At 29.4% G+C, this 21,607-nt stretch overlaps 1 protein-coding gene across 1 annotated transcript; it reads left to right on the top strand.

The window, feature by feature from the left end:
- The first annotated feature begins 5,324 nt into the window (after positions 1-5,324).
- LOC114733932 (probable LRR receptor-like serine/threonine-protein kinase At3g47570) lies at positions 5,325-20,478 on the top strand. The gene is made up of 5 exons (XM_028921417.1): positions 5,325-6,009; positions 9,351-9,716; positions 15,434-15,505; positions 18,040-19,791; positions 19,971-20,478. The coding sequence occupies exons 1-5, from the start codon at positions 5,325-5,327 to the stop codon at positions 20,327-20,329; spliced, it is 3,234 nt and encodes a 1,077-aa protein (XP_028777250.1). The 3' UTR covers positions 20,330-20,478.
- The last annotated feature ends 1,129 nt before the right edge of the window (positions 20,479-21,607 follow it).

Genomic DNA, 21,607 nt, shown 5'->3' with positions numbered 1-21,607 from the left:
CACTCGCTTGAAGTTGCCAAAAAACAAAAAATAAGCTCTTGTCATGAATGTGTGATATTGATATCTATCTCCCTGCAATTATTAATTAATTTGATTATATTAATGGCAGCATAGACTTAGAAGTTGGAAGGCATTGAGAGAAATTTTTTATATGGATGTACAATTTTACCCCTCATTTATTATTGTATTGACTTTGTTTATATGAGGTATAATGTATATTAAATAGGGATAAAGTTGAAGAGTCATTAATTTTAAATGAGAGTTAATGAAGTTTAAGGTTTTCCTTAGTCTGTGCGAAACATGCTGGATGTGCCTTAGAAATAGGATTAGAAGAATAACAGTCAAGCACGCCAAATTTTTTCGTATTTCTGAAGGCTATATATATATATTAAAGAATACATATACATTTGTTTGTTTCTTTGATGTCTCCTAGCTAACGTTATTTTGGGGTAATCTCTAGTGATGACCTACCAAACTTGACCACAAAATACATAGGAGTTGTTTTGTGTGAAATGGTGTATGACTTTGTGGTCCACTCACTTGAAGTTGCCAAAAAAAAAAAAGCTCTTTTGTCATTAATGTGTGATACTGATATCTATCTCCCTGCAATTATTAATTAATTTGATTATATTAATCGCAGCATAGACTCACAAGTTCGAAGGCACTGAGAGAAATTTTTTGTATCGATGTACAATTTTACCCCTCATTTATTATTGTATTGACTTTGTTTATATGAGGTATAATGTATATTAAATAAGGATAAAGTTGAAGAGTTATTAAATTTTAAATGAGAGTTAATGAAGTTTCAGGTTTTCCTTGGTCTGTGTGAAACATGCTGGATGTGCCTTATAAATAGGACTAGAAGAATAACAGTCAAGCGTGCCAACTTTTTTGGTATTTCTGAAGACTAGATATATATATATTGACAAATACATATATCTTTGTTTTTTTCTTTGATGTCTCTTAGCTAACGTTATTTTGGGGTAATCTCTAGTGATGACCTACCAAACAAGACCACAAAATACATAGGAGTTGTTTCGTGTGAAATAGTGCATGACTTTGTGGTCCACTCGCTTGAAGTTGCCAAAAAACAAAAAATAAGCTCTTTTGTCATGAATGTGTGATATTGATATCTATCTCCCTGCAATTATTAATTAATTTGATTATATTAATGGCAGCATAGACTTCGAAGTTCGAAGGCACTGAGAGAAATTTTTTGTATGGATGCACAATTTTACCCCTCATTTATTATTGTATTGTCTTTGTTTATATGAGGTATAATGTATATTAAATAGGGATAAAGTTGAAGAGTCATTAAATTTTAAATGGGAGTTAATGAACTTTAAGGTTTTCCTTAGTCTGTGCGAAACATGCTGGATGTGCCTTAGAAATAGGACTAGAAGAATAACAGTCAAGCACGCCAACTTTTTTCATATTTCTGAAGGCTATATATATGTATTAACAAATACATATACATTTGTTTGTTTCTTTGATGTCTCCTAGCTAACGTTATTTTGGGGTAATCTCTAGTGATGACCTACCAAACTTGAACACAAAATACATAGGAGTTTTTGGTGTGAAATGGTGTATGACTTTGTGGTCCACTCACTTGAAGTTGCCAAAAAAAAAAAGCTCTTTTGTCATTAATGTGTGATACTGATATCTATCTCCCTGCAATTATTAATTAATTTGATTATATTAATGGCAGCATAGACTCACAAGTTCGAAGGCACTGAGAGAAATTTTTTGTATAGATGTACAATTTTACCCCTCATTTATTATTGTATTGACTTTGTTTATATGAGGTATAATGTATATTAAATAGGGATAAAGTTGAAGAGTCATTAAATTTTAAATGAGAGTTAATGAAGTTTCAGGTTTTCCTTGGTCTGTGTGAAACATGCTGGATGTGCCTTAGAAATAGGACTAGAAGAATAACAGTCAAGCGCGCCAACTTTTTTGGTATTTCTGAAGACTAGATATATATATTGACAAATACATATATATTTGTTTTTTTCTTTGATGTCTCTTAGCTAACGTTATTTTGGGGTAATCTCTAGTGATGACCTACCAAACTTGACCACAAAATACATAGGAGTTGTTTCGTGTGAAATAGTGCATGACTTTGTGGTCCACTCGCTTGAAGTTGCCAAAAAAAAAAAATAAGCTCTTTTGTCATGAATGTGTGATATTGATATCTATCTCCCTGCAATTATTAATTAATTTGATTATATTAATGGCAGCATAGACTTCGAAGTTCGAAGGCACTGAGAGAAATTTTTTGTATGGATGCACAATTTTACCCCTGATTTATTATTGTATTGACTTTGTTTATATGAGGTATAATGTATATTAAATAGGGATAAAGTTGAAGAGTCATTAAATTTTAAATGGGAGTTAATGAACTTTAAGGTTTTTCTTAGTCTGTGCGAAACATGCTGGATGTGCCTTAGAAATAGGAATAGAAGAATAACAGTCAAGCACGCCAACTTTTTTCGTATTTCTGAAGGCTATATATATGTATTAACAAATACATATACATTTGTTTGTTTCTTTGATGTCTCCTAGCTAACGTTATTTTGGGGTAATCTCTAGTGATGACCTACCAAGACCACAAAATACATAGGAGTTGTTTCGTGTGAAATGGTGCATGACTTTGTGGTCCACTCGCTTGAAGTTGCCAAAAAAAAAAATAAGCTCTTTTGTCATTAATGTGTGATATTGATATCTATCTCCCCGTAATTATTAATTAATTTGATTATATTAATGGCAGCATAGACTTAGATGTTGGAAGGCACTGAGAGAAATTTTTTGTATGGATGTACAATTTTACCCCTCATTTATTATTGTAGTGACTTTGTTTATATGAGGTATAATGTATATTAAATAGGGATAAAGTTGAAGAGTTATTAAATTTTAAATGAGAGTTAATGAAGTTTAAGGTTTTCCTTGATCTGTGTGAAACATGCTGGATGTGCCTTATAAATAGGATTAGAAAAATAACAGTCAAGCGCGCCAACTTTTTTCGTATTTCTGAAGGCTATATATATATTGACAAATACATATATATATTTGTTTGTTTCTTTGATGTCTCCTAGCTAACGTTATTTTGGGGTAATCTCTAGTGATGTCCTACCAAACTTGACCACAAATTACATAGGAGTTGTTTCGTGTGAAATAGTGCATGACTTTGTGGTCCACTTGCTTGAGTTGCCAAAAAACAAAAAATAAGCTCTTTTGTCATTAATGTGTGATATTGATATCTATCTCCCCGCAATTATTAATTAATTTGATTATATTAATGGCAGCATAGACTTAGAAGTTGGAAGGCACTGAGAGAAATTTTTTGTATGGATGTACAATTTTACCCCTCATTTATTATTGTGTTGACTTTGTTTATATGAGGTATAATGTATATTAAATAGACATAAAGTTGAAGTGTCATTAAATTTTAAATGAGAGTTAATAAAGTTTAAGGTTTTCCTTGGTCTGTGTGAAACATACTGGATGTGCCTTATAAATAGGACTAGAAGAATAACAGTCAAGCGCGTCAACTTTTTTCGTATTTCTGAAGACTATATATATTGACAAATACATATATATTTGTTTGTTTCTTTAATGTCTCCTAGCTAACGTTATTTTGGGGTAATCTCTAGTGATGACCTACCAAACTTGACCACAAAATACATAGGAGTTGTTTCGTGTAAAATGGTACATGACTTTGTGGTCCACTCACTTGAAGTTGCCAAAAAAAAAGAAGCTCTTTTGTCATTAATGTGTGATACTGATATCTATCTCCCTGCAATTATTAATTAATTTGATTATATTAATGGGAGCATAGACTTAGAAGTTCGAAGGCACTGAGAGAAATTTTTTGTATGGATGTATAATTTTACCCCTCATTTATTATTGTATTGACTTTGTTTATATGAGGTATAATCTATATTAAATAGGGATAAAGTTAAAGAGTCATTAAATTTTAAATGGGAGTTAATGAAGTTTAAGGTTTTCCTTGGTCTGTATGAAACATGCTTGATGTGCCTTATAAATAGGGCTAGAAGAATAACAGTCAAGCGCGCCAACTTTTTTCGTATTTCTAAAGACTATATATATATATTGACAAATAGATATATAGTTGTTTCTTTCTTTGATGTCTCCTAGCTAACGTTATTTTGGGGTAATCTCTAGTGATGACCTACCAAACTTGACCACAAAATACATAGGAGTTGTTTCGTGTGAAATGGTGCATGACTTTGTGGTCCAATCACTTGAAGTTGCCACAAAAAAAAAAAAGGCCCTTTTGGTCATGGATGTGTGATATTGATATCTATCTCCCCGCTATTATTTATTAATTTGATTATATTAATGGGAGCATAGACTTAGAAGTTCGAAGGCACTGAGAGAAATTTTTTGTATGGATGTACAATTTTACCCCTCATTTATTATTGTATTAACTTTTTTTATATGATGTGTAATGTATATTAAATAGGGATAAAGTTGAAGAGTCATTAAATTTTATATGAGAGTTAATGAAGTTTAAGGTTTTCCTTGGTCTGTGCGAAACATGCTGGATGTGCCTTAGAAATAGGACTAGAAGAATAATAGTCAAGCGCGTCAACTTTTTTCGCATTTCTGAAGGCTATATATATATATATATATATATATATTAACAAATACATATACATTTGTTTGTTTCTTTGATGTCTCCTAGCTAACGTTATTTTGGGGTAATCTCTAGTGATAACCTACCAAACTTGACCACAAAATACATAGGAGTTGTTTCGTGTGAAATGGTGCATGACTTTGTTGTCCACTTACTTGAAGTTGCCAAGAAAAAAAAAAGGTCTTTTGTTATGAATGTGCGATATTGATACCTATCTCCCCACAATTATTAATTAATTTGATTATATTAATGGCAGCATAGACTTAGAGGTTTGAAGTCACAATTTAGGAGCTGTTTGCCTGTTTAGGACTTAAAATAATCACTTTTATTTTTTTAAAACGAATAATCACTTTTATATTTTATCAGATAAAATTATTCTCACATATTTATTTTATATCAAAAAACTATTGTTTCAAGCTAATCTAGCACTGCACCTTAGTTTTTAATATATAATGTTTTTTTGATAAACCATTATTATGTAATTATTATTAATTAAAACTTATAATTTAGAAAGGGGACGTGTGGGACTTATCACGAAAGATGTCCTTTTCCAACTGCGCAATTTGTTTGATTTGGAATCAAAGAAGTATAAAACGTCGTGTATGTTAATTCCTGGATGCAGAATACTTGAGATTTTGATAAGTCTGATATGCTACACATAATGGGAAGACCTTCTTCTTTTGTTTTCCTCTTCTTACTCCATTCCTTCATGGCCTCCTTAGCTTGGAGTGATACAAATATCACTACCGACAAATCTGCACTTCTTGTCTTTAAATCCTTTATCACTTCAGATCCACACAATTTCTTAGCTAATTGGTCTGTCTCTTCTTCTCCATGCAGTTGGATTGGTATCACATGCAATACTCGTCACGGAAGAGTCCATTCCTTGAATCTTGGTGGCATGGATCTTAAGGGTACCATATCTCCACAACTAGGAAATCTCTCATTCCTTGTTGAACTTGACCTCAGTGACAACGATTTTCATCATCAAATACCAAACGAGCTAGTTAAATTGCGTAGATTGGAACTACTCAATTTGAGCTGCAATGACTTTCATGGGCAAGTTCCAACAGGGATAGGAGGTTTATCTTCACTTGAGAAACTAAATCTTCGAAATAATAGTCTTAATGGAATTATTCCACCATCTCTATTCAATCTGACAATGTTAGAGACATTGGATTGGAATTTTAATTACATTGAAGGGACCTTTCTGCTTGAGGTGGGAAGACTTGAGAAATTGACCATTTTACGTCTTGCGGGTAACAAGCTTTCAGGAAATATTCCCCGAACAATTTCCAACTTATCTTCACTTGAGTTATTGAGTTTGTCTTATAACAATTTGTCAGGTATGTCTTTAATTATTTCTAATATTTATATTTGTTTTTTTTTTACAGTAGCGTACTTTGTTAGCATAATCTTATCCTAGTTCTCTTGATTGTTTTTAATTTTTAATTTTTTTTTGTTATTTTTATGAATTTTTTTAATTTTGCCAACATTTTTCTATTATTTTTTAAAGCGAAAAAAACCATTCATCATCAGAATCATGAAACGGTTTATACAGTCACACCACGAGTGTAATAACATATCTAATAATGGGCTTGTCATAAGTTTTTGAAAATATGTGCTTATTATTCTGTCATTAAAAATTTTAAAGGGTTTTTTCAAGTTGAGTAAACCTTAGAAAAAAATATTTGGAACATTTAATTTTGAATGGGATAATCTAATTTTTATTTTTATTTTGTTATTTATTAATAATTATTGTTGTTTAAAAAAGTTTTTAGAGTTAATAGAAATAATTTTTCTGGGAGTCTCCCAAAAAACGGGTTTTAATAGGAATGATGAAAAGGAAGGACCGATTGGATTTCAATATATTTCTTAATCATTTAGAATATATTTTTGTTATTTTTCAAAAAATGTGCAACTCTTACTGTATTTTAATATATATATTATATATATATATATTGTCTCATGTACATAATAACTTGTCACACGTAAAAAAAAAAAAAAACAGCATTGTTATTGAGATCGGAAATCTTTCTCAACTAAAATTATTGTATCTCATCTTTACGAAGAGTAAAATACAGTATATATGGGAATCAGCTTGGTGATTTAATTACGTGGTTGCATTAAATTATATTCCAATCTTTCATAAGATATTGCTGAATAATGATTTTGCTAAATTGCTTTTAAAGACATGGAATATGATGCTTTCTTTCAATCACAAAGTGAATATGAATAAAATTAAAATGGTATACTTTTCAGAATCTATGAGTACCATGTGTGCTGATGCGTCTAATACTGTGCTTTTTTTTTTTTAACTCTTTGGAATAGAAATAAATTTGAACTCTGATTTGCTTCCCATCCCTTAGTTCATATTATAAGTTTCACACACATGTAAATGTGAGGTCATAAGTTGCTTTAAAAGTCTCTAAAAAATATTGGATCTAAAAAACATGGAAAATAACGTGACAAGGATGATGACAAATTTTCTTAAATCTCCCATCGATTGTTTTTTATTTTTTTATATATTTTTGTGCATTTCTTTTTGTTTTCCAGCATTTTTCTCTTCTATTTTAAATAAAAAAATTGTCAACCAATTTTTAAAATGGATAGTGAAGTCATAAACCATGGGCAAAAGAATATTGTTATAAATTTACAATATCAGTCCAAACGGATCTAAAAGCTCATAATCAGTCTTCGAAAATAAATGTTTATTATTTCGTTATTAAAAATTTTCTGAAGTATTTTTTTGGCCAAAAATGAGTAAGCCTAGCAAAAAGCATATTCGGAACATTTAATTTTTATTTAAACAATCTAAATTGTATATTAATTTTATTTTTTAAAAATTGTGTAGTTAACAAAAAAAGTTTTTTCTAGGAGTCTCATGATGGAAAGTATGGGCCAATTGAATTTCGATGTGTGTCTTAGTTTTTTTCCTTAATCACAGTTAATCGAAGAAACTCATAATCTTATCTTTGAAGTGAGGTGAATACGGCTTATATGGCATATAGGAATTTATCAGAATTAATGTGCAATGGGCCTTGTGGAATGACCCAATATAGTCATCGATTTTTTTCCCCAATGAGTCACGAAATAAACTTGAACTGAGATTTTGTTCTCCGTCATTTAGTTCATGCCAGAAGTTTCACACACATGTAAAGGTGGGGTCATAACTCGCTTAAAATTAAAATCTTCAAAAATCGGTAAAATATCGAATCATTAAACAGGAAGCCCCATAAAAAATAACCTGACAAGGATGACAAAAAGGGTTGGCTGGGATTTCAATGTTTTTTCCAGCTTCTAATTTTTCATTTTCCCCTATATTTTCTTCTTAATTGCAAATTTTTTAAGTTTTTCTTGTTTAATATAGAGACAATCCATTTGAATTTGTCAGAGCGAGTCTCACATTGATCCAAGAAAAAAACCAACATGCTGAAAAATAATTTATATATATATCATTCAAGGATGGCGGCTCTTTTAAAATGATTAAGATGATGATTCAATGCTCTGAAAATGATTTTAGATAAATAATCTTAGCAGTATTAACAAATTAGCTCAACCTCCATACTTAGGGTCACAACACGACATTAAAACTTTCATTAATGATATCTTATCTCTTTATTGGGTCTTTAGTAATTAGCTGTTTGTACATATTTAGGGATATTTTTAAATCCAACTAATTTTTTTTTATAATTCTGCAATGCGAAACATGAAAAAAAAAATCTAGTGTTTGTTTGTTCTCTTGTTAATTGGATAGAGACAAACGTTATCCTACTAATAAATCTGTACTTTTTACTATTAAATCTTCTATCACTTTGGATCCATATAATTCCTTAGCTCATCTGTCTTTTAACAGTTTGTTAGGTATTTTTAGAGAAATTCTGGCTTGTATCAATTGTTTTTTTTTTAATTTTTTAATATTCTTATGCATTTCTTCTAATTTTTTTCAGAATTTTTTCATCCTTTTTTTAATTGAAAATTCGTCATCCAATTTTTAAAATGGTTGGGAAAAGAATATTAGTCCAAAAGGATCTAAAGGCTTATCATCAATATTTGAAAATAAATGTAGTCATTAAAGTTTCTAAAGGATTCAATTTTTTTCAAAATAAGTCTGTCTTGTCTTAGAAGAAACATACTCGGAACATTTAATTTTGTTTTGGATAATCTAAATGAATAATTTTATTTTTTAAAAAATTTTATAGTTTGCAAGAACTATTTTTCTGGGAGTCTCATGATGAAAAACAAGGGTCAATGGGATTTTGATGTGTCTCTTAGTTTGTTTTCTTAATTTTTATTGGAGGAACTCAATATGAATTAATGAATCCAACAAATCCGAAAAGATAACAAAATGAAGGGAAGTAACAAACACAGTGTAATGGGCCTTGTGGAATAGCCCATTATTTTTTCTGACATTAAGCCATCCAAATTTCTCAACAAATCACATGTCCAAATTATTTGGTCTATGGTCAATGGCCCAGCCAAATAGAAAGGGTTATTCTTTTTTATAAATAATAATTGTAGTTGTGGTTTATCATTTAGAATCAATTTGTGTTATTTCTAAAAAATGTGCAAGTTTTACTATATGTGTTTTTTTAAAAATACAAAATGTCCAATGTGCATAATAACTTATTATAAATAGAAATTGTTACTGATATTATGCTCTTTGTTTCCCCTCTAATATTTGAAGGGAGCATCCCAAGTGAGATTGGGAATCTTTCACAATTGAAGAAATTGTATCTTGGAAATAATCAACTTGTTGGTTCAATACCATCTTCATTATTCAACAATTCAATGCTGCAAGGCTTTGCGCTTGGAATAAATAACTTATCTGGCAGTCTCCCAACAAATTTGTGTGTTGGGCTTCCAAAGCTACAAATATTTTATGTGAATGGAAATGATTTGGATGGCGAAATACCCTCTGCTTGGCATCAATGCACAGAATTATTAGAATTAAAATTGGGGCATAACAAATTCAACAGAGGAAACATACCAACTGGTATTGGAAATCTGACCAAACTTCAGTTGCTATATCTTCACAGCAGCAACCTGCAAGGTAAGAATTTTAATTATTATATGATTGTCTTGAATTTTGATAAGTCACGAATTTGCATTACAAATTTAATGAATAATACTTTTATTAAATTACATCCAAAGATATGGAACTTGATTCTTTCTCTTCATCGCAAAATGAAATATTGAATCATTGAAAAATAAACTAATCAGTATTTGTGACGATCACATTCCTTCTGTTCTTATTTTTCACTTTCTCTTGTGTTATAAACTACATGATTCTTTCTCCTATGAATAATACTTTTATTAAATTACATCTAAAGATATGGAACTTGATTCTTTCTCTTCATCGCAAAATGAAATATTGAATCATTGAAAAATAAACTAATCAATATTTGCGATGATCACATTCCTTCTGTTCTTATTTTTCACTTTCTCCTGTGTTTTCTTGTCTGTGTCGATCACATATGTTCTTATGACATGTAAAGGGAATATATCTTAAAAAATTAAAAAATATTATCTATTAATACTATAGAATGATAGAACATTATAAATAGTATAAAAACGGAATCTTATATGTGATCTTATATATAATATGCTTGTTCTATAATGTTTGCAAAATGTTTTAGCTGAAATTGCTTTAAGAGTGATGAAGATTCTAGTATACATGATATGTTTTACACAATCCATTTTTCTTAACTAATTTACATCAGGAAAAGTTATGCCGTTGCACACAGGGTTTAAAAAACTTAAATGCAAAATATAAATAATTTGTTGTTCCTTTAAAATTGGTGAAATTAATTCCATTATCTGCCTCTAGCATTTCTTCTTTACAAGAAATTTTAATTTCGAATTATTTGATATTAGAAAAGTCCCTTTTAAATTGCTTTCCAATAAAAACTAAATTATTTCCTAATAATTTTAAGCCTCTAATTAACACAACTCCATGCATATCCATAATGAGGTTTAAATATAAATAATAATTTACAGTCACAAAATATTAAAAGATCAAATTATGAACTGATAGTAGCCTATTATTTTGGTTTTGGTTGAAGATAGTAGCCTATTATTTTTAAGGCAAGTTCTCGACTTGTTTTTAGACATGCCAGAGTTAGTAATATATGAAAATTTTTCTATGGTAGGACAAGTTTAATACTAAAAACAGAAAAGCTTGCAGTTGTGTTTTTTCTTATTTATTAGTAGTACAATAAACATTTATTTAAATAAACTAAGTAGAAAATATCAATTGTGAATAATTATAAAGAATTCAATTTAAAAAATTTAAAAACAATAATAATTCAATAAACACAAGTTCAACCGTAGTTGAGCTCAAACTAGCTGAGAAAAAAAGCTCATAAAAAAAAGAGCATATAAGATGTTTTAAATAGTCTGACAAATAATTAAATTGTTTTATTTTAAGTCATTCATGCTGAAGTGGAAGTATTCAGTACATTCAATTCTTTATAAAATTAAATAAAGCTTTTCACAAAAAAAAAAACTTTCCACTAATAGTTTCTTAATAATTTTTTTAATTTGAAATTTAAAAGAAGTATGAAAAATCAACATGAGGGGGAAAGTAGGTGGAATTACACCCAAAAAAAAATGTGGACTCATTAAACATTATGTGGAACTTTTTTGTTTAGAATTTCTCACTAAAACTGCACACACAAAAAAAATCCTTCATGCAGAGATAAATTGCTGAAAAGTATTCTAATGTCTTATGCCATACATGATTAGTTGGCAATGCATAAAAATTATAGTTAAACTTAATGCACTCATTTGCAATATTAAAAGGAAAGAAATTTGATGGTTAGAGGAAATTTGCATTCTCCCTTTTTGATATTTATGAAGTTTCTCTTTTATTTAATATATTATATGCAAACAATATTACAATGCCAAATAAAAAAAAGGTAAGGTCATGGACTGATGGCACCACTTGATATCTAAAACATCATTTATATACTCTGATCAATAAAATGGCTCCAGGAATCATTTCTTCGTTACAACAGTTTGCAAGGTTATAGTTTTAATTATATGATTTGTCTTAGACCGTGTTGTGTGTTTTTGTTTTTGATCTCTCAAATGAAAAATAATTTTAAAATGAGATTCTACTTTTCAATTTTTTTTCATTCATAACAGAAATCTTTGGAAAGAGAAATAAAATATAATTTGGATCATTAAAAAAAAAATTGGGGAAGCCCTGTAAGAACTGGTCTGGAAAAACTTTGTGGACTATCAATATATGATATGGTGTAATAATCTTAGGGGTACCTCCCAATTTTTACCCACAAAAATGTCTTTAAAAAGAAAAATAAAATTTAATTTTGGATCAGTAGAATAAGTATGTGTTCGCTATCAACATAATGTTTGTTTTTATTTGACCAAAAGAATTGTACTTGAAAAGATTTCCTAATACTTCCAATTCTCTCGTCAACATACACATAACTCGTATCTTATCCGCTTTTAAATTGAAACAGGTGAAATTATATCCTTAATTTTATACTTTATCTTCAAAATGTGTAGCTAAAAATATTTAAATTCCTTAAAGAAAAACTAAAATTTCTGCCCTTTTTTTGCCTATGATGAATTCATCCTCAGATTTTAAAGTTAGAGCCTTTTTAAAGACTTTGGATGTTCATTTTACAGTTAGATAAGATTAATTTCATAGTCTCTGATGTGCAGCAATTGGCCATTACTATTGAAAGAGTCCCCTTTAAACTACGGTCCAACAAAATTAAATTATTTTATATTAACTTTAAGCATCTAATTACTAAAATTCCATGTATTATTTATTTGCTTGTGTACGTGTGAATTTATTAGGAACATCCTTGCCATACTATCAACTAATGAACAAATATTTTGTATTTATTTATAGGCGAAATTCCTTCATTTCTTTGGAACATGCCATCATTAAAACATATTAACCTTGACGACAATCATTTAAGGGGTGATTTGTCTGAAGAAATATGTCATCAACTCCCTTTACTTGAAGTCTTTAGTGTTGCTCGTAATCAATTAGAGGGAAGCATTCCACAATCAATAAGTAACTGCACATCTTTGAAAGGATTATATTTGGGTCCTAACTCATTTACAGGTATGTACTTACTTGTGTGTTTTCTTTTCTTTTTAATATTTTTCTCTCAAATGAGATTTTGTTTTTCTCTAAAATCCCAATCATGGACGTCGTGAAATTTGCAACATAGAAAAATGAAATCCTCTCATGTGCTATTTGATGACAAAACTCCAAACCATCCAATGATGTTTTATCAAGAATTTTTTTCTGTCTTTTAATTACTTTAATTTTAATTTTTTTCCCCTCTTATCTTAATATTTAAATAATATTAAAATACAGATAAGTTTGGGGTTGGCTTTACTTATTCATTATATATATAAATTGTAACAATTCAACATAAATTATAATATTTTAAAAAATTACAACGTACTAATTAAAAAATATACAATAAACAAAAAAATTATTTAGATATGTATAAAAGATCAATTACAAATTATACAACAAATGAAACTCATAAAATGCTTGTTCATCCAAATTTAAATGCAACATACATACCTATTATATGCCAGTACCTTTTTAAGATTTTATCTGTTTCCTAACAACTTTAATTTTATATTTTTTTTATCTGTTATGCTTCTTTTTCAATTTCTTGTTTTTCAAATTCATTAATTTCAAATTAAACACTTATTCAATAATTACAGTATAAAAACTTTTATTTTTCAAAAGCAATACTAGTCATTTCACCTTGAGTGTAATTTATAATTTTCTTATTTTTTTTCATTTCTTGAAATACTTTTTATGACCTGTTTTATTTTTATTCTTACAAGTCCTTTCAATTCAATCTTTTTCACAAGCAGTTATTGCTAAGCGATTATATTTGGATGTCAAGCTCTTCATAATCAATGAAATTATTATATCTTACTTTTATTCTTTTGTTTTTTAGTCATTTTGTTTAATAGGATAAATTTAAAATGAGATTTTGTTTTCTATCATTTTATTAATATTGTATCTACATATACATAGTCATTACGGGGTTTAAATATAATGGTAATCTACAATCCCAAAATATTAAAAGATCAAATTATGAATTGATGGTAGCCTATAATTTTTATCGTACACCATAAAATTATTTTCAAAACTTTAATCCAAATATCCCCAAAACAAAAATGAAATTTTATTTTTGGTCATTTCATTCATTTATACAAGAAAAAATGGCAAATAAAGACTCCCAATATGTGAAATTGTGATTTGAGACCCTTAATTTGGAAATGGCAAATAAAGACTCGATCTCATATTGCAAATATGAAATCTTGGTAACATGTCTAAAATGCCCCTCAGTCAAATGACTAGTTGACTATGAAAAATGATGAGTTTACTTTAGCAAATGACAACTTTAGCAAATCAAATCACAACTTGGCTGAGAGTATGCCAAATGACAAGTTTATTTTAGCGAATGACAATTTCAATAGACCAAATCACAATTTGGCTGAGGGGCATTTCAGAAATTTCACCAAGATTTCATATTTGCAATATGAAATCGGGTTTTTATTTGCCGTTTTCTAAATTAAGGGTCCCAAATCATAATTTCACATATTAGGGGTCTTTATTTGCTATTTGCCCTTTATTAATCCAAAAATAACGGAAAGATAGGATCATGACTTCATCACCTGAGCTGATGGGCCCACTACGATAACAGAATTTCTTAAGTACTCAGTGTATAATGTGCCCGCTTGCCCACATGTAATTTTTTATTTTTCAAATTTATTAATTTCAAATTATGTCATCTCAGGAATAATTTATGATTTTGATAATTTTTTATTTTAAAATTTTTTAAAAGAGTTGAAATTAATGTAAAGAATAATTTTTCTTTTGTATTTTACTCTTCCGAATCGAAATGAGTATTACTTGAAATTCTTTTGTTATATTTAAGGCAAGTTCTCGACTTATTTGTAGGATGGGATAAGTTTAATACTAAAAACAGAAAAGTTTGCAGGTGCGTTTTTCCTTATTTATTACAATAAACAAGAAATTTGTTTAAATAAAATAATTATAAAATATCAATTGTGAATAAGTATAAAGGGGAATTATTTAGGGCGTTCAATTGATAATAATTATCTTCAACATAAAACCCTCCACTAATAACTTCTTAATCATTATTTTATTTTAAAATTAAAAGAAGTATGAAAAATCAACATGAGGGAGAAAGCATGGGAGATTACATAAAAAAATGTCGATTCATTAAACATTATTGTGGAACTTTTTTGTTCAGCAAAGTTTACTTAATAATTTCTCACTGAAACTGCACAAAACAAATTCCTTCATCAGAGATAAATTGCTGAAAGAGTAGTCTAATGCTTTATGCCATACATAATTAATTAGCAATGCATAAAAGTTATACAATAAACTTAATGTACTCATTTGCAATATTAAAAGGTAAGAAATTTGATGGTTAGAGGAAATTTGCCTTTTTCCTTTTTAATATTTATGCATGGATCAATAGTATAGCACACATATTCAAGTTTTTGAAATTAGTACGTAAGACACGTGAAGTTTATTTATTATTTGTGTATATTATATGCAAACAATATTACAATGCCAAAATAAAGAAAAGGTAAGATCATGGACTGATGGGACCACTTGCTATATTTAAAATGTGAAAAAACAATTTTTTTTAAATTTTAGTCTTAATCTACCACATCATTTGTATACTTTGATCAATAAAATGGCTTCATATGTACTTTGTCCAGGAATCCTTCCAAGTGAGATTGGAAATTTGACAAACCTCGAAATTCTTGTTCTTCACTTCAACAATTTGCAAGGTAATAGTTTTAGTTATATGATTGTCTTAGATCGTGTGTGTATGTGTCTTTGTTTTTGTTTTTGTTTTCATCTCTTAAATAAAAAATAATTTTAAAACGAGATTTTGCTTTTCATTTCTTTCATTCATGTTAAAGAATCATGAGAAGCTTACTAAAGATTTTGTATTCATAATAGAAATCCTTGAAAAGAGAAATAAAATATAATTTTAGATCATTAAAAAAATTAGAGAAGCCCTATAAAAACTGGTCTGAAAAACTTTGTGGACTATCAGTATGTGATGTGGTATAGTAATTAATTTTTGCCCCAGCAAAAATGTCTTTAAAAAGAGAAATAAAATTTAATTTTGGATCATAGAATAAGTATGTGTTGGCTATCAATATAATGCTTGTTTCTATTTGATGATAGGACTTGTACTTGAAAAGATTTCATAATATTTCTAATTCTCTCATCAACATTTACATAACTCTCGTATCTTATCTACTTTTATATTAAAATGGGTAAAATTTCATCTTTAATTTTATGCTTTATCTCCAAAATTTGTAACTAAAAGTATTTTAATTCCTTAAAGAAAAACTAAAATTTCAGCCCTTTTTTTTGCCTATGATGAATTCGTCCTCACATCTTAAAGTTAGAGCCTTTTTAAATAGTTCAATAACTATAATACAAAATATAAATAATTTGGATGTTCATTCTAGATTAGGTGAGATTAATTCTATAGTCTCTGATCTTCAGCAATTCTTCTTTGAAAGAAATTTAACATCTAATTGGTCATTAATATTGGAAGAGTCCCTTTAAACTATGGTCCAACAAAATATAAATTATTTTCTATTAATTTTAAGCATCTAATTGCCAAAATTCCTTGTATTATTTATATGCTTGTGTACGGACGGATTTATTAGGAACATGCTTGCCATGCTACCTAGTAATTAACAAATATTTTGTATTTATTTATAGGCGAAATTCCTTCATTTCTTTGGAATATGCCGTCATTAAAACGTATTAGCCTTGGCATCAATCATTTAAAGGGTAATTTGTCTGAAGAAATGTGTAATCAACTCCCTTTACTTGAAGTCTTTGGTGTTGTTGTTAATCAATTAGAGGGAAGCATTCCACAATCAATAAGCAACTGCACATCTTTGAAAAAATTATATTTGGCTGGTAACTCATTTACAGGTATGCACTTACTTGAGTGTTTTCTTTCCTTTTTAATATGTTTCTCTAAAATGAGATATTATTTTTCTCGATAATCGCAATCACGAATAGATGGATGTCGTGAAATTTGTAACAAAGAAAAACAAAATCCTCACATATACTCTTTGATGACAACACTCCGAACCATACGATACTTTTTTATCAAAATTTTTTCTGTTTCTTAATTACTTTAATTTTATTTTTTTCTCATCTTAATATTTAAATAATATTAAAATACAGATGTGTTTGGAATTGTTTTTACTTATTTATTATGTATATATAAGTTGCAACAATTCAACATTTTTTAATTAAAATTATAATATTTTTTACAAATTACAACGCAATAATTAAAAAATGTACAATAAACAAAAATTATTTAGATATGTATAGAAGATCAATTACAATTACAAATTATACAATAACTGCAACTCATAAAATGCTTGTTCAACCAAATTTAAATGCAACATACGTACTTATTATACGCCAGTACTTTTTTTTAGATTTTATCTGTTTCCTAACAAATTTAATTTCGCATTTTTTTCCTCTCTATTTTAGAGTACATTTTTTCATCAGTTATGCTTCTTTTTCAATTTTTTTATTTTTCAAAAGAAATACTGGTCATTTCACCTTAACTATAATTCATGATTTTCTTAATTTTTTTTAATTTCCAAATTTTTACGAAGACCTAAACAAAGACAAGTAATTTCTCGGTACATTTTATAATTTCTAATATTTGTAAGACGCATAGTTTTATTTGTTATAATACGCACACAAACATATATCATGTGTACTATATGCAAGTAACGTTAACTGTTTTATTTTTCTTCTCATAAATTTGAAATGAGATTTTTCTTTTTCATCGTTTCATTAATATTGCCCATATTCTTAGTGGGGGCTTGAATATAGCTATTATCTCAAAATACCAAAAGATCAAATCATGAATTGATGGGAGTTTATGGTTTTCTTATTTTTCCCCTTGGTGGGGTAAAACTAAAATGAGATTTTATTTTTCTCCATTTTTCTCTGCCCTCAATTAAAGAATACATCATTTCCCTCTTTAATTTTCTTTCCTCAATTTTCAATTGTTTCTTTTCTGTATCAGAAATTTATTAATTTTCTATTAAATAGTTATTCAAAAATTACATCTTAAAATTAGACTTTAACTTTCAAACAATTCTTCTATAAACTATGGCATCTTAACTAAGGGTAGTTTATATGATTTCCATAATTTTTACTTCAAAAATGTTATAAAGGCTTAAAAGGGAATAAAAATAAATTTATTTGTATGTATTCTTATCTTAACTATATACAAGTCATGATCTCTATCAATTTTTGTGCGCAGGTTTTATACCCAAAGGGATAGGCAAACTTGATAAACTTAATGTCTTAGGCTTGGACTCTAATTATTTGCAAGGACCTATTCCTTCAAATATATTCAATATTTCGACATTGAGAATCTTAAGCCTTGGCGGTAATTCCCTCTCCGGCCTTCTCCCGTCATATTTAGGAATTGACCTTCCCAACCTGGAGACCTTATCGCTGGATGCAAATGATCTAATTGGACAAATTCCAAACAGCATATCAAATGCTTCTAAGCTCATTGAGTTAGATTTGTCATTGAATAAGTTTAGCGGAGCTATACCCCATCAAGTTGGAAATTTAAAAAATTTGATCAATTTAGCTTTGCATGGGAATAATTTGACTGGGTTGATTCCAAATGCAATTAGTAAATTACATAGTCTTCAACGTTTAAGTCTCAACAACAATAGATTGCAAGGGTCCATTATAAATGACTTTTGTCAACTAGAAAGGCTAAGTGAGTTGAATCTTGCAAACAATATGTTTACGGGGGCAATTCCAGAATGTTTTGGGAATACTTCTTTGCGACAGTTGAATTTTAGCTTTAACAAATTGATTTCTCATATACCATCTTCTCTTTGGAGTCTCAAAGATATTTTGGTTTTAGACATATCTTCCAATGCATTGAGTGGAATAATTTCACCAGAGATATCAAACTTGAGGGCAATTATACTATTGAATTTGTCAAGAAACCAAATTTTAGGAAGCATCCCTGCAACTATGGGTGAGTTGACAACTTTGCAAGACCTAGCTTTGGCTCACAACAAATTACAAGGGCCTATACCTAGATGGCTAAGTGGCATGATAAGTATTGAGTCAATAGATCTTTCTCATAATTACTTGTGTGGTATGATACCAAAGTCCTTAGAGTCACTACACTATCTTAAATCTATTGATCTTTCATACAATTTATTGAATGGAGAAATTCCAAATGGTGGTCCTTTTCAAAATTTTACTGCTCAATCTTTTATGATGAATAAAGATCTTTGTGGAAAACCCCAACTACAAGTCCGACCGTGTAGGAGAGGAAAGAAGCACATATCAAATAAAGTAATGTTGGTGATAAAATGCTCAATGCCTATCCTGGTTGTCATTTTGGTTTTTATAGGTATTGTCTCTCTAAAGCATAACAGAGATGATGCTAACTATGCAACCAATAGGGATTTAACAAATTTGGATGCACCAACTAGGATATCCTATTATGACCTTCTACAAGGAACAAATGGATTTGATGAGGGTAATCTTCTTGGCTCTGGGAGTTTTGGATCAATATATAAAGCAATTCTTCCAAATGAAAAGATAGTTGCTGTCAAAGTATTTGACATAGACATGGAAGAAGCATCGAGAAGTTTTGATATTGAATGTGCTGCTATGTGCAATTTGCGACATCACAATCTTATTAAGATTATCAGTAGTTGCTCTAATGATGATTTCAAGTCTCTAATCATGGAATTCATGTCAAATGGAAGTCTTCATAGATGGTTGTACTCTCATAACTACTGTTTAGATATCCTGCAAAGGTTGAATATAATGGTTGATGTGGCAGCTGCATTAGAGTATCTTCATCATGGTACTTTAACTCCAATTGTTCATTGTGACATAAAACCAAGTAATATTTTGTTGGATGAAGACATGGTGGCTCATCTAAGTGATTTTGGTATAGCTAAACTATTAAGTGAAGAACAGTTGGAAATTCATACAAAAACATTGGCTACAGTTGGCTATATGGCACCAGGTAATAATTTAGTAATAATGTTTTAGTTCAATAATGTTGTTTTTTTTAATTATTCTATGCAAAATTTTATATTATCCAATCATTGATATATATTTTCTGTTCCTGTATGTGAAGATTTATATTAGCTATATACAAAAAAAAGTTCAACATTAAACCTTATATTCTCTTTTGAAATATAGAGTATGGATCAAAAGGAGTGGTTTCTTTCAAAGGAGATGTGTATAGCTATGGCATTGTTCTAATGGAGATGTTTACGAGGAAGAAGCCAACCGACGAAATGTTTGTTGAAGGCCTTGGTTTAAAAGATTGGGTTAGCAAGTCAACACGACATTCAATCATCAATATTCTAGATGTCAATTTGCTGCATCAAGGAAATCCAAATATCAGCAATATATTACCACATATATCATCAATTTTTGATTTGGCATTAAGTTGTTGCACCGAATTACCTGAGGCTCGAATTACGATGACTGATGTTGTAGTCTCATTAAAAAAGATAAGGTCATATTTACGTAAAATACTAGAGACGTGCCACTAGTTAAATAATCTCTGTGTTGAAGTTTTAGTTACTGTTTCCTTTATCTTTTGATTTATTTTGTCTATAAGACATGTCGTATGTTAAAATGGCGATTATTTATATGTTTGTTATATTAATATATAAAGGCTCTACCTTTTTCATGTCTTGAATAATTTTCCTTTTTCTTCCATTTTTTCCATTGCAAATGTATTTAGCTATTCAAATTGTATTTGATTCATTTGTTTTTGAACGTTGAGAAATGAAAAAAGCATTAACATGAATTAAATTAAACATGGTGATCTGAAATGATAATACAAATGAGGAAGAGTCTAATTGAAACTATTGTGCGGTCTTATAAAAAAGACAAAAATTTTCTTTTAGAAGAGATCTTATTAAGAAGCAAAAGGAGTAATTATATTGTTGTTGTTGTGTTTTGTTAAATTTATTCTGTATATCTAATATTAATATGTGTTCGCTTTTTTTTTTTTCTGGCATCCTTATACTCCTCATAAAAAGTCGAAACTCACAATTTTACATCTAGAAAGGTTTTGAAGGTGTTTAGCTGCAAATGACCCAACTATTTGCGTTTTATTGTATGATACGAAAATAAAAAAATCACAAGCATACAATTTTTTTGCTAACCTAAAAGCATGTGTTTGGATTGGTGTTAAAACCAGCAAACATGCCTTGGGCAATGTGAAATGTCAATTGACTTGTTTGGTTAACTTTTTCTCTAATGAGCTTTTGGCAAAAAAGCCAATGTCTTGTTTGATAGCATGGAAGTGAGGAGGTGAGAAGTGGAATTGGAAGTGAAACCCAAAATTTAGTTGTTTGGTGTGGTGGAAGACACTTCCATGAAACTCTCAGTTGCACCAAAATCGTTGGAATTTAATTCTCTGCTCAGCCCTGAGAACCCACTTCCACTTCTCATGGAACTGGGTCTCTGACAATTTTGCCCCATACCCATTCCTCTCTTTGTTTGGTAGCCACCATGCCAGCAACCACAACCTCCACTAGCATGACGGCCGACGGCTCTGACCTCGACGAGCATGATGACGGACGCGACGACTCCGATGAGCACCATGGTGGACAACGTCTCCTTAGCCAAGGCTCTTGGATTCCTCAAAGCCCAGCAATGTTCCAACCAATGTTAGATCTGGAGCACAGCGACCCAGATTTGTGACTCAAAGCCTGCGGTGGGGCAACTAATGTGGATGAAGAAGAAAAAAAGAGAGTAAGGTGAAGTCGGTTCATAGGTTTCATCAGAAAAATAACTCAGATCTCCAACTTCACTTTTGC

This window comes from Neltuma alba, unplaced genomic scaffold (assembly GCF_004799145.2).
Source record: "Neltuma alba isolate B1F8T4 unplaced genomic scaffold, ASM479914v2 tig00013043_pilon, whole genome shotgun sequence".
Classification (NCBI taxonomy): Eukaryota; Viridiplantae; Streptophyta; class Magnoliopsida; order Fabales; family Fabaceae; genus Neltuma; species Neltuma alba.
Note: the sequence above shows the minus strand (reverse complement) of the source record. Positions and strands in the feature narration are given on the sequence as shown.

Bases quoted from the DNA above. Each gene is read 5' to 3' on its own strand.
- LOC114733932 (XM_028921417.1), top strand. From the start codon at position 5,325: ATGGGAAGACCTTCTTCTTTTGTTTTCCTCTTCTTACTCCATTCCTTC. The intron at 6,010-9,350 runs GTATGTCTTTAA...TAATATTTGAAG, and splicing joins GTCTTATAACAATTTGTCAG to GGAGCATCCCAAGTGAGATT. The intron at 19,792-19,970 runs GTAATAATTTAG...TTTGAAATATAG, and splicing joins AGTTGGCTATATGGCACCAG to AGTATGGATCAAAAGGAGTG.